This window comes from Phyllobates terribilis, unplaced genomic scaffold, assembly GCF_046119375.1.
Source record: "Phyllobates terribilis strain yellow unplaced genomic scaffold, ASM4611937v1 Scaffold_4__5_contigs__length_816908805, whole genome shotgun sequence".
Lineage (NCBI taxonomy): Eukaryota > Metazoa > Chordata > Amphibia > Anura > Dendrobatidae > Phyllobates > Phyllobates terribilis.
Window position 1 is genome coordinate 813,759,692 of NW_027362764.1, and position 12,712 is coordinate 813,772,403.

Genomic DNA, 12,712 nt, shown 5'->3' on the forward strand with positions numbered 1-12,712 from the left:
CGGCCCAGCTACTGGCGAGTCAACATGCCGACGACGCGTGTGCCGGCCCAGCTACTGGCGAGTCAACATGCCGACGACGCGTGTGCCGGCCCAGCTACTGGCGAGTCAACATGCCGACGACGCGTGTGCCGGCCCAGCTACTGGCGAGTCAACATGCCGACGACGCGTGTGCCGGCCCAGCTACTGGCGAGTCAACATGCCGACGACGCGTGTGCCGGCCCAGCTACTGGCGAGTCAACATGCCGACGACGCGTGTGCCGGCCCAGCTACTGGCGAGTCAACATGCCGACGACGCGTGTGCCGGCCCAGCTACTGGCGAGTCAACATGCCGACGACGCGTGTGCCGGCCCAGCTACTGGCGAGTCAACATGCCGACGACGCGTGTGCCGGCCCAGCTACTGGCGAGTCAACATGCCGACGACGCGTGTGCCGGCCCAGCTAATGGCGAGTCAACATGCCGACGACGCGTGTGCCGCCCTGAACCATGGACCAGGGTCGCACAAAGTTATCTGCTCATCCCTAACCTCCACCCATTACTCAATGTAACCCCAGCCATCACGCGGTGTGGTCACTCCCATTACTCTAACTCATCGGAATTATTAGCTGTAACTCCAGCCGTCGCTCGGTGTAACTCATTGGAATTCCTCGGTGTAGCCCCTCCCATCACTCAGTGTAGCCCCTCCCATCACTCAGTGTAGCCCCTCCCATCACTCTCAGACATCACCCGCCATGTCACAATTGGCTAATCTAACCGCTCAGCCCTCACCCTGTGTTTTCATATCCAGAGAATCTGATACCATGGAGAGGTCTGTGCTATGGGGGCAGATCTGATTACAGGGGTCACCTGACTGGAACATGACGTAGACGTTCACCAATGGGAACATGGTGAGAGCTCCCACCATAGAGCCCAGCTGCACCACTGCCCCGCACCACACGAGGGCACTGTGTCCTTCACCCCGCAGGATCACTCCTATCAGCACCTTCACATAGGACAGGACACCCACAAACAGCACCCAGGCCACGACCTGCAGGGAAACAGAGGTGATCAGCAGCGAAGACACAGCAACACCCAATACTGGGGACGAGGGGCCCCGAAGCTGACACTATAAGGGGAAACGGTGACTAGCACTGTACACGGGCAGGCTTGCATTGTGACACCGGTTTAGCTGATTAAGTGATTGGCCTTCAAGCTAGTTCTGCAGCAGCTAAGACTTTTATTAAGAATAATGCCCCCCACTGAGAACATCAGAAGTCAGTGCTGAGAGCCGTATAAACGTGCCTACAATTACTGAGGATGGGAACACTCACTAATAGGGGACAGAAATACGAGACCTCGTGCCCTGACCACTTTTAAAATCGTGAGGGGGGAAATGGAGCCATGGCCCAATGAACTGATTGTAACCCAAGTCTACTTTCTGGACTGCCCACGATTTGTCACATCAGTAAGGGAGAATTATCCACGTATTCAGGCAAAGGAAGAAGAAGCATGTGTCCACCACGGATATTTTGCGCATAACGTGCTGGAGGGTTCTTCCCAGAGTCTTACGCCCTATGGGCCTTGTCCGCCCTATGGGCCTTGTCCACCCTATGGGCCTCATACATGGATGGCTAGGCGGAACGTTTGCAGCAGGATTAAGCTGGCAACTGCCATTCTAGCTTTTATGGCACCATAATCGTGCCGTATAATGGTGGTCGCTTGTCTTTCCTCAGTCTCATTACATAAGGCAGAACCTTCTTTACCGCAGTCAATGAATCGAGCAAATTATGGAGATCTTCCACTGCCATTTACTGGACAGCACAGAGAGTACTGCTACTCCCATCCTCTGGAGGGTGCAGGACAGTGCTGCTCAGTGTTTCTATTCTGCCCCTCTACTCTGAGAAGTGAAGAACATGTGTCACCTTGTGGAGGCATTAAGGGGTTAATATCTATGGTGAGTCAATGGAAACTGGTAATAACCCAAGGGTAGGGGCATCTTTAGGTTCACAGTACATTTTTCCTCTACTACAGCATGTAAGTTGGGAAAGCTCAAAGTATACACGCTAAATGGGCAGCATGGTGGCTCATTGGTTAGTACTGCAGCCTTGCAGCGCTGGGGTCCTGGGTTCAAATCCCACCAAGGACAACAAGGAGTCTGTATGTTCTCCCCGTGTTTGTGTGGGTTTCCTCCGGGTTCTCCGGTCTCCTCCCACACTCCAAAAACTGATAGGGAATGTAGATTGTGAGCCCCGATGGGGACAGTGCCCATAATGTCTGTGAAATTAATGGCTCTATATAAGTGAGTTAAATAAATAAATGTTTCCGGAAAGGTCCATTAGTCCATCAGAATGTCATCTTAGTGGCTGTCTACCCAGTATGAGTTAAAAAAAGAAGTATGGAATGGAGGTTTAGACGTTGTGACTCTCAGGCTTCCATCACTGCTTCTGTTTAATGCAAAGATTGGGAAGTGATCATGATGGAGGCCAGGAACGTAACGAGAACATAGCCTTCTGACTGAAGGTCTCTACAGAGATGAGGAGAAGGTCCCGGACCAGAGGCAACTCAGTCTGACCATCATAACAAGAAAGGTGACAATAGTTAAAATAATACATACAATCAGCGCGCCTCCAATGTTATCCTGCAGTAGAGCTGGACACGGACTTAACACCGCCATAACCATGATGTAGGAGGCAATGCTGGAACCAATCACCGTCAGACCTCCCACCGTCAGAAGACGCCTGCAAGAAATACGAAGACATGCAGTGGAAAAGTCTTATGTGAGAGACTGTGCAGGACAGTCTTATGTGACTAATACTGTGCAAGGACTAATCTGGACTAGTAACCTATTAGCAACACTCCCATATACCCAGTGGACCAGGAGTATCCGCAATATTGCTGTCCTTTCATGCTCCTAAAACACATTGACTTGCATGTCAGTCAGAAAGACTACACTAAGGGAAGCCATACTGTTGGGTTTTAGGATTCTGCCAATCTCTGTTCCACGTGGTACACTAAGAATCATAGCCGATATAGTCCTCATGTACAAGATGACACTCCGTTGGTGCCAACCTGTCAATGGATGTGAATACGTTCTATTCTTAGTTCTTCTTACCTGTTCGGTAGATACATCGCAATGCCACAGGCTACTGGGTTGGCAATCGAAGCTAGCGTAGCAGCTAGGTGATAGATGCGTCCACCATAAGGCATGCAGGAGTAAGTCTGGACAGATGGCAGCACTGCATTGGTCAAAGCATTCACCCAGGCCAGAACTAAGTAGATGAAGACCTTCTCCCATACTGAATACTTTGCCATTTCTTTCTTTTCCACCTTCGTTCCAGCTTCATCCTCATCCATCATTGGCTTCTGCTCAACTCTTTTGCCCCATGATTCTTTTATTTCCCTTCTCTTGCTCGTTCCTGCTTCTTGGTGCCTCTGTCCTTTAGGCATCTTGTGAAGGATGGTGAAGGCAGTTAGACAGATGCCCATCATCCCTGCCAGAAACAGGAAGAAACCCCATGCAGGGAATCTGGCTGGCTGGTACACTGCGGTTAGGTTTCCAATGGCGAGAGATCCATTTGGTTCAGTTCTGTTCATCGATTGGCAGCTCACCACACCTACACCCTGAACCAGGGCCAGTAATGCTGGCATTAGCCCACTTAGACCCTCTCCAATAAAGTATGAGATAAGGTAATCTGGCCTGAGACGGGTCATATAAGGAAGAAAAGTGACTGAAGACGTGCAGTCCACCAAAGAGAGAAAGAAAATGAGGCACAGCAGAGCTGTACTTCTCAGCGATGAACCCACCCAGCTCGCCTCTTGCCAGAGGAAAGCCAGCAAGATGCACGACACAACACCTACAGCCAAAATCACAAAAATTACAGCTCCCTCCCGCACACGTCCTGGACAAAACTTATGGAAAAGTGTAACAGCAAGTGGCCCAATGTTAGCAAACTGGATGAGTAGAGAAAGGTAGGAGGGCAGCTCCCAGCCTTCTGGAGTATAAGGCACCAAAAGAGGCAACTCCACCCAAACCCCATTGATGGCTACCCAGGAGCCTAGGCCGAGCAAGCAGGAGAGAATGTGCAGAAGGACCGCCATGCTCTTGCAGGTTTAATGCTTCACCATCCTGTAATCAGTGAGCAGGATGGAAGGTTGACTATCTTTAATGCTGTCATGGATCCGGACCACTTCATATATTCAGGATACAGAAATTTAGTAACAAGAATTCTCTGTCTTCAAAAAATTCACGATTTTGGTTTCCACGTTCAGCCTGTGATTTTTATTTTGTTTGTTTTAATGTAAAGAGCTGGATGTCAGAGCTTCTGTTTTCATCAGTCTGTATAATAGAGAAGAAAGAAAAAATAAGACCCGACTGCAAACTGTGGTAACAAAGGAGCAAAGCAGGCACGAGAACAGTGGGAAGAAGGACTGGCACCATAGTGGAGGAAAACTTACTCCAAACACCTACATCAGAGACAGTGACAACTAGGACCGGATGTCATCTGCTAACTGATACAATGGATGGACACAAGTACTCCCAAGCTCATTGTATAAGGTGTAAGTGACAACTAGGACCGGATGTCATCTGCTAACTGATACAATGGATGGACACGAGTACTCCCAAGCTCATTGTATAAGGTGTAAGTGACAACTCGGACCGGATGTCATCTGCTAACTGATACAATGGATGGACACGAGTACTCCCAAGCTCATTGTATAAGGTGTAAGTGACAACTCGGACCGGATGTCATCTGCTAACTGATGCAATGGATGGACACGAGTAATCCCAAGCTCATTGTATAAGGTGTAAGCCTTCAATGGGATGCAACTGCAGTGTCCCTCAGACGTGTGTGAGCGTCCATACTGGAGGGAAGGGGGCACAGTGGTAACATCACATCCTTGGGGCTTATCCTTTAGCTAGTTCATCAATATCAGATTGGTGGTAATCCGGCACGCCGATCAGCTGTTATCAGCTCTGGTGTGGTTGGATGTAAGCAGTGTGCAAAGGGAACAGCACCGCTCCATCTGGGTAGTGGCTGCTCCCAGTTACTGCAGATCATATCCGGTAGAAAAGAACAAGGCCTGTACCTGGCAACAGCCACTACAGTGTACAGAACGGCTGCCAGAGGGAATATCAGCTGATCGGTGGCTGTGCCTGCTGTCAGACACCCATTTTCTAAACGATGGGTCATCACAATAAACACACTGGACAACCACTTAAATACCTCTCTAGACTTGGACATCCGTTCAAAAAAAAATGATTTTGAAGAAGTCAACCAATGTATGGAAGTTACAGTGGGTACGGAAAGTATTCAGACCCCTTTACATTTTTCACTCTGTTTTATTGCAGCCATTTGGTAAATTCTAAAAAGTTCATTTTTTTTCTTATTAAAGTACACTCTGCACCCCATCCTGACTGAAAAAAACAAATGTAGAAATTTTTGCAAATTTATTAAAGAAGAAAAACATCACATGGTCATAAGTATTCAGCCCCTTTGCTCAGACACTCATATTTAAGTCACGTGCTGTCCATTTCCTTGTGATCCTCCTTGAGATGGTTCTACTCCTTCATTGGAGTCCAGCTGTGTTTAATTAAACTGATATGACTTGATTTGGAAAGGCGCACACCTGTCTATATAAGACCTCACAGCTCACAGTGCATGTCAACCAAATGAGAATCATGAGCTCAAAGGAACTGCCCAAGGAGCTCAGAGACAGAATTGTGGCAAGGCACAGATCTGGCCAAGGTTATAAAAGAATTTCTGCATTACTCAAGGTTCCTAAGAGCACAGTGGTCTCCATAATCCTTAAATGGAAGAAGTTTGGGACCACCAGAAGTCTTCATAGACCTGGCTGTCCAGCCAAACTGAGCAATCGTGGGAGAAGAGCCTTGGTGAGAGAGGTAAAGAAGAACCCCAAGATCACGGTGGCTGAGCTCCAGAGATGCAGAAGGGAGATGGGAGACAGTTCCACAAAGTCAACTATCACTGCAGCCCTCCACCAGTCGGGCCTTTATGGCAGAGTGGCCCGACGGAAGCCTCTCCTCAGTGCAGGGACAGGACGACTGGTTGCAATTGAAGGAAACATGAATGCGGCCAAGTACAGAGATATCCTGGATGAAAACCTCTTCCAGAGTGCTCTGGACCTCAGACTTGGCCGAAGGTTCACCTTCCAAGACAATGACCCTAAGCACACAGCTAAAATAACAAAGGAGTGGCTTCAGAACAACTCTGTGACCATTCTTGACTGGCCCAGCCAGAGCCCTGACCTAAACCCAATTGAGCCTCTCTGGAGAGACCTGAAAATGTCTGTCCACCAACGTTCACCATCCAACCTGACGGAACTGGAGAGGATCTGCAAGAAAGAATGGCCGAGGATCCCCAAATCCAGGGGTGAAAAACTTGTTGCATCATTCCCAAGAAGACTCATGGCTGTACTATCTCAAAAGGTGCTTCTCCTCAATACTGAGCAAAGGGGCTGAATACTTATGATCATGTGAGATTTCAGTTTTTCTTTAATAAATTTACAAAACTTTCTACATTTCTGGGGGGTTTTTTCGGTCAGGATGGGGTGCAGAGTGGACTTTAATGAGGAAAAAAAGGAACTTTTTAGAATTTACCAAATGGCTGCAATGAAACAAAGAGTGAAAAATGTAAAGGGGTCTGAATACTTTCTGTACCCACTGTACCAGATGTTTAAAAAAAAAGTTTCCCACATTGGAGAAGATGGAAGACAGATGATCTATTTTTGAATATGGACTTGCCTTTCATCACAACTTCAAAGATCAAGTTATTCTACTTGCAGACCCAATGGGCGACACGGGGTTAAAGAAGAGAAATGTGCCGTCAATGTACACCATGTGTTCCTTTAGCTATTATCATTCTGGAAAGTGGAGAGATTTAATAATGGGTAGGAAATTTTCCATGAAAAACTCAGAAAACTGCATCTGATATTAGCATTGATGGACCTGTGATAGGCTGAGTGGCCAGTAGGCTCAGAATGGATGTCGGTGTCCGTGCCAATCTACTCTCCTCCATGGATCATGTGGTGTGCCATGCAGATGGTCTCTTCTCAGAGGAAGAGTACAGGAGGAACGTTACCCTTTACCACCTCCTTCAAAGTCCTCTCACCCAGCCAACCAGTCTCCTACTGTTCATGCACAAGTGAAAAAAGCTCGGATACAGCTGTCTGCAAATGGAAGGCTTTCCCTCTTGGAGAAGATTTTGCTTTGGCTTTATAATCAGGCTTGAGTCTATTTAAGGGGTCCATATTGACTTCTAAGGTTGCTCAGAGTCCCTGCTCTGTTTGGTACTATGGGTGAAATCAGTGGTAAATCGGCATGCATCACATGGAGATCACCAAAAGCCAATTCCATGTCATAGAAAAAAATGATCATGTGTGAATCCAGCCCAACAATTCAACTCAAGGATGCATGTAGCAGAAGTGTGGGCTGCTGTAGGGGTTAAAAAAGGATAAAAAGCCACCAACAGAGGAATAATACACAAACATGGCGCTTTTGTGACAGTAGTGGCGACCTCCCAGCAGACAGTATTATTTTATTTAGCGCAGCATTGATTCCCGGTGCTGTACATGAGAAGGGATTACATACAAAATACCAATGTAAATTACAGTGAACAAACTAACAATGACAGACGGGTACAGAAGAGAGGACCGGGCCCTTCCGGGCTTACAGTCTGGTCAGAACCCGCCATCCCTTCCGGGCTTACAGTCTGGTCAGAACCCGCCATCCCTTCTGGGCTTACAGTCTGGTCAGAACCCGCCATCCCTTCCGGGCTTACAGTCTGGTCAGAACCCGCCATCCCTTCTGGGCTTACAGTCTGGTCAGAACCCGCCATCCCTTCCGGGCTTACAGTCTGGTCAGAACCCGCCATCCCTTCCGGGCTTACAGTCTGGTCAGAACCCGCCATATAGGTGCCCACATCTCGACTCCTGTCTGAAGGAGGTCTGAGATTGATCTAGCTACTATAATAACAAGCCGTCTAGAAAGGGTGTTTGCAGCCCCCATGACTGAACAGCCCATGGTGTGCATAAACCCAACTTATCCGGCGTGCAACAAGCTGATTAATGAGATTAGACCATCACCACCAGCCAGATCTCGTGTAAAGCCACCTCTGCCGCCCCTGCCACCGGCTGCCCACTTACCTGTAACTGTGGCCCCGCATCACGTTCCTCTGCCCCAGGATGCAAAGAAGCATTAAAATACCGGTCACCATCCATCATACTGGGCCTCCGGTCGTCTCGCTGCTGGTCTCCAGACCTCTCATCTCCTGGCGAGTCTACGGTATGTAGGAAAAACTGCAGGACATCACCACCAAAGGAAAGCACAATGCTCAGACTGATGAAAGGACATTCCAGCCCAGATTACCCTGCTCAGTGACCCCTCCGCGCTGCCGTTCCACCTACAGCTTTATTTCTGATTTGTAGATTTTTCTTTACTCTATTTCCTGTACGTGATTATGGAGGCCACCATGTTGTCCGAGTTCCACGGCCAAGAGGTCCTATGCCCTCACCATCAGCTCAGTATTGCGTGATAGGTTAGGGTAAGGGCCAGCAGCTGAAGGATTCTCTTGAGAAGTTGCAAAAGAGTAGAAGACATACAGCACGCAAATCCACACGTCATTCCTCGAGCAATGGCCCGATAATGACTGCCGAAAAATCCATGAGTAGATGAAAGGAAAGCAGAAACAAAGCCTTCCATAGCTTTCCCTCTTCTGCCCCCTGGCCAAGAAATCACATGAATCTTTACACAATGCAGCCCTAATATCTAACAGAAGACCTTTAAAGAAGGCTACAACTATTTTACAACTTGAAGCCCTCCTCCTCCTCCCATCACACTGTTCATCCTCCTCCGCCTCATCGTCCTCCTCCTCCTCCCATCACAGTGTTCATCCTCCTCCGCCTCATCGTCCTCCTCCTCCCATCACAGTGTTCATCCTCCTCCGCCTCATCGTCCTCCTCCTCCGCCTCATCGTCCTCCTCCTCCTCCCATCACACTGTTCATCCTCCTCCGCCTCATCGTCCTCCTCCTCCCATCACAGTGTTCATCCTCCTCCGCCTCATCGTCCTCCTCCTCCCATCACAGTGTTCATCCTCCTCCGCCTCATCGTCCTCCTCCTCCTCCCATCACAGTGTTCATCCTCCTCCGCCTCATCGTCCTCCTCCTCCCATCACAGTGTTCATCCTCCTCCGCCTCATCGTCCTCCTCCTCCGCCTCATCATCCTCCTCCTCCTCCCATCACACTGTTCATCCTCTTCATACATTGCAGCTGACGCGCCCCCTGGGCCAGTGCTGTTTGGGGGATACCCGGAGCCGGATCAGATGGGGGTTGTAGTCTCCGAGTGGCGGCGACCCGGTCCGTGCCCAGGGTGTCAAACTCAGTGTGTGGCAGTCTTGATAGATGTTATTGATGTTCTTAGTGTCGACTACGCCACCCGTTGATTTGCGGTCAATACGGCCGCCGCTGCAGCAGGGTCCGCTGAGGCTGGTGGTGTGTGTGCAGCTTCTGGTGGTATAACCCCCAACGGGAGGGGTATAGCCTCAGGGAGTCAGTTGTAGAGGGTGGTGGTTGTGGTGGTGCAGTGAGGGTGGTATTAAGACTCAGAGTCGGGCTGTGCAGTTCAGGGTGTTTACTTACTGCTGTTGTTCTGGTCACTCCGGCCTTGAGTGACCGCCCGAGCCGTGCTGCGTCCACCAGGTCCTGGACTCGGCCAACCCCCAGGTAATTCTGGAGCGTGATCCTGAGCTCCCTTTCTGACGTTCCTATTCTCTGGCCTTCCCCACCAGGGATCCACCTATGTCCGGCTCCCTCGGGTCTCTTGGTGGGTACACCTCCTCTGGGTTCCCTGACCCTATACTTGGTCTGCCTTTCGGGTGGATATAGTGGGGGGTCGTGGCAGATCCTGCCCACAACCTCCGGTCTCTGGCTGAGGATTAGTGCCCTCCACCAGCTTGGGATCCGGTACCCTTGTGCCAACCCTTCACCCTGTTGCTTGTATTTGGGCTCTTGGGGTTCCCTCTTCTTCCCCTCTGGGTCCTTCTGACTCCTCTCTCTCTTCATTCAGGACTGCTTGACCCTCTACAACAGACTGACTAGTAGCTGTCTGCCTGTCTGACCCTGATCTAAGATGGTTCCCACCTTATATACTCCCTCTATGTGTGAGCTCAGGTGACCAGCACCCAATGAGCTCCTAGCATTACCCAGACTGCTCCCCCTATCTGCCCCTACACTACTGGGATGTTCCAACCCCCTCCCACTCCAGCCAGGGACAGACACTATCGTACCTGCACATATTTTGGTGGGAGTACCGTCGATCTGTCCCCCGGAAATGGGATGTATGTAGTGCATGCAGCCTACTGAGCTCAGTTCCACACTCCATCCTTACCCGGGAGTGGAATACCACACCTCTGGCTTGAGGTGTAATACCCCTGTAGCAGCCGAATCCTCAGGGTGCTACATTCCCCCCTGGTAAATCACAGCACGTCCTCGGGCTGTAAGAGAATAAAAACATCAAACATACAAATTTTTTTTCATAAAACATAAACATATAAAACAGTATATATATCAGCATAAACTTTTCATAAATAACATTCTTGTTCCTCCGGCCACGGTGCAACTTGTGACCGGGTAAAGTGCGACAGTCTCTTCAAGAAAAACAACAGTTTCCTATAAAACCGGTAGGGGGTGCCTTAGAAAGCGCAACTATATACAGGGGAAAGTATGGCCGCTCTCAGTCCTCGGCCAGGTATAAAGAAGGAATGACCGCTCTCAGTCCTCGGTCAGTGGGATTAAGGGACACACGGTTAACAGTTTACACTTGTCCCAACGGGGACATATTTAAAGCAGCAACAGTTCACTGTACCCCGACGGGTAACTATTTACAGTCTCTTTACCGTACTTTAACGACGGCGTCCTCCTGCTCCTCCTTCTTTATCTTCAGACCCGTCCGGGTCCTCTTGCTCCTCCTCACACCGCAGCTCCTCCTCCGTCAGGCGATGCACATGGAGGGCGTAGGGTCCTTTGGCACACTTGTGCCGGGTGAACGTGACCTCGTCCCCTACGTACAGGTCACGACCTCTGTGTCCCTCCGGCAGATGGCTCTCTACGTCTCTGCGGGTTACAAAGACGTCGCCGGGGGTATGATGGTCTCTTATGAAGCCCCACCCATGCTGCAGGTTGAATTTAATCACAGTCCCGGTGGTACGGGGACCATGAGCTGCACGGGGGTTCCTCCTGGTCCGGCTCTTCTGCCCTGCGCTCTGTTCCTACAGCCGCTGCTCTCTGACCCGCCTCTCTCTCCGTTCTCGCTCGAAGTCTGCCAACTGCTGGCGGCAGCACTCCACTCGCTCTGCTGCGGCTGCCCGCGTTTCTTGAGTGAACCCCATGAGATCTCCTCCGGTGGGGTCCCACTCGAATTGTGCTTCTTCTAGCGGGAGCGGGGTTCTCCTGACGGGCTTCGGAGCCGGACTTAGGGGCTCGCACAGGGGCCTTGCTCTTTGGAGTTCCAGTTGGTAGTACTCCTGGGGCCATACAAAGGGCTGCCCATCCGGGCACGTGTGCTGGGCAAATAGATCTTCACCCAGGTGCGGCACTCGAGATGTTGAGGGCGCGTTGATGGTAGCGGCGCCCGGCTTGACCAGGCCTTGCGACCAGGCTTGGGGCACCCTAAAGGTAAAGGGCACCCGGCCCTGCGACCAGGCCGGTGGCTCCGCGGAGGTAGGGGGCGCTGTTGGAATTGCGGCGCCCGGAGGTACTAGACCTTGCGACCAGGCCGATGGTATTTCCTGCTTCGCCGCGCTCAGGGTCGAGGCGTATGACGTCACAGGGGTCGCGGCCGCGGCTTCTACTTGAGGCCTAGTCCGGCACGGTGACGATGCAGCGACGGGCACGGCAGGGGGAATTTCGGGCTCTGCGACGGGGAGCTGGGACAGGTACACGGTTTCTCGGCTCGGGGTAGAGACGTCCCCTTTACCTGCCTCCGTCCGTTCAGCTCCCTTCTCGGCGCCGTCTCCGGCCTTCACTCCTCCTGCACCATCCTCAGAGGCGGTCTGTCTCCTCGTCTCGGGTGGCGTGCTCCGCTGACGGGTTCCGGTCTGCTGGGCCATCTCACGGCTCCACTCCGTCAGCGTGTCTTGCTGCACCTGGGCCATCCTCCGTGCGAGGCCCTCCAGCGCGGTCCGTGCACACTCCCGGTCTCGGGGGAGCTGTGCCAGGATTTCCACTAAGCCTAGTGGCGTTGTTGCTTGCAGCAGGCTCCTGACCACTGGGTCGGTGCTGCCTGTCTCTCCCTCCATCTCCGGGTACGACTTCTCCGGAGTCCTCTCCAGACCTCTTGTCTCCGGGTGCGCTCTCTCCAGACTCCTCCAGGCTGCACCCATCTTCGTTCTTTTGTTCTGTCTCCGCCCACATTGAGGGTGGTCCCGGGGCAACTTTGTGATTGTCAGTTCCAGGGGCAGTTCTCTCACGCTGATGGACACTTCCAGCATCACAGTCTCTGTTGGTGGGCGCGGTTTCCGCTTTTGGCGCCATTCTTCGACCTGGCCCACGATGGGAGGTGGCCTCTTGCCACCCTCTGGCACGCCCATAATGGCGTCCGCTCTTCCAAGGCGGGAAATCTTTGGAAATGGCGGGAATCGTCTCCCAGTGGTGGGAAACTCCATGGATGGCGGGAAAAAGCTGCAAATGGCGGACAACCGGCGGGAAACGACCTGTGATG

General features: G+C 51.3%; 1 protein-coding gene across 2 annotated transcripts; it reads right to left on the minus strand.

The window, feature by feature from the left end:
* Positions 1-313: 313 nt before the first annotated feature.
* LOC141266148 (solute carrier family 52, riboflavin transporter, member 3-B-like) lies at positions 314-8,871 on the minus strand. 2 transcript variants are annotated; one of them, XM_073680128.1, is made up of 5 exons: positions 8,402-8,871; positions 8,141-8,293; positions 3,090-4,313; positions 2,592-2,715; positions 314-1,025 (listed from the first exon to the last, which is right to left on the minus strand). In XM_073680128.1, the coding sequence occupies exons 3-5, from the start codon at positions 4,073-4,075 to the stop codon at positions 756-758; spliced, it is 1,380 nt and encodes a 459-aa protein (XP_073536229.1). In that variant the 5' UTR covers positions 4,076-4,313; positions 8,141-8,293; positions 8,402-8,871; the 3' UTR covers positions 314-755. The 2 variants fall into 2 exon arrangements, with proteins under 2 accessions (XP_073536229.1, XP_073536228.1); XM_073680127.1 differs by having other exon boundaries at positions 8,141-8,274; positions 8,364-8,871.
* Between the last annotated feature and the right edge of the window lie 3,841 nt (positions 8,872-12,712).

What these genes read in the sequence shown, in the direction of transcription:
- LOC141266148 (XM_073680128.1), bottom strand. Translation starts at nt 4,075, where the DNA reads ATGGCGGTCCTTCTGCACATTCTCTCCTGCTTGCTCGGCCTAGGCTCC. An exon ending in GCGATGTATCTACCGAACAG is followed by an intron (nt 2,716 to 3,089) that starts GTAAGAAGAACT and finishes TATTTCTTGCAG; the next exon opens with GCGTCTTCTGACGGTGGGAG. An exon ending in ACATTGGAGGCGCGCTGATT is followed by an intron (nt 1,026 to 2,591) that starts GTATGTATTATT and finishes GTTTCCCTGCAG; the next exon opens with GTCGTGGCCTGGGTGCTGTT.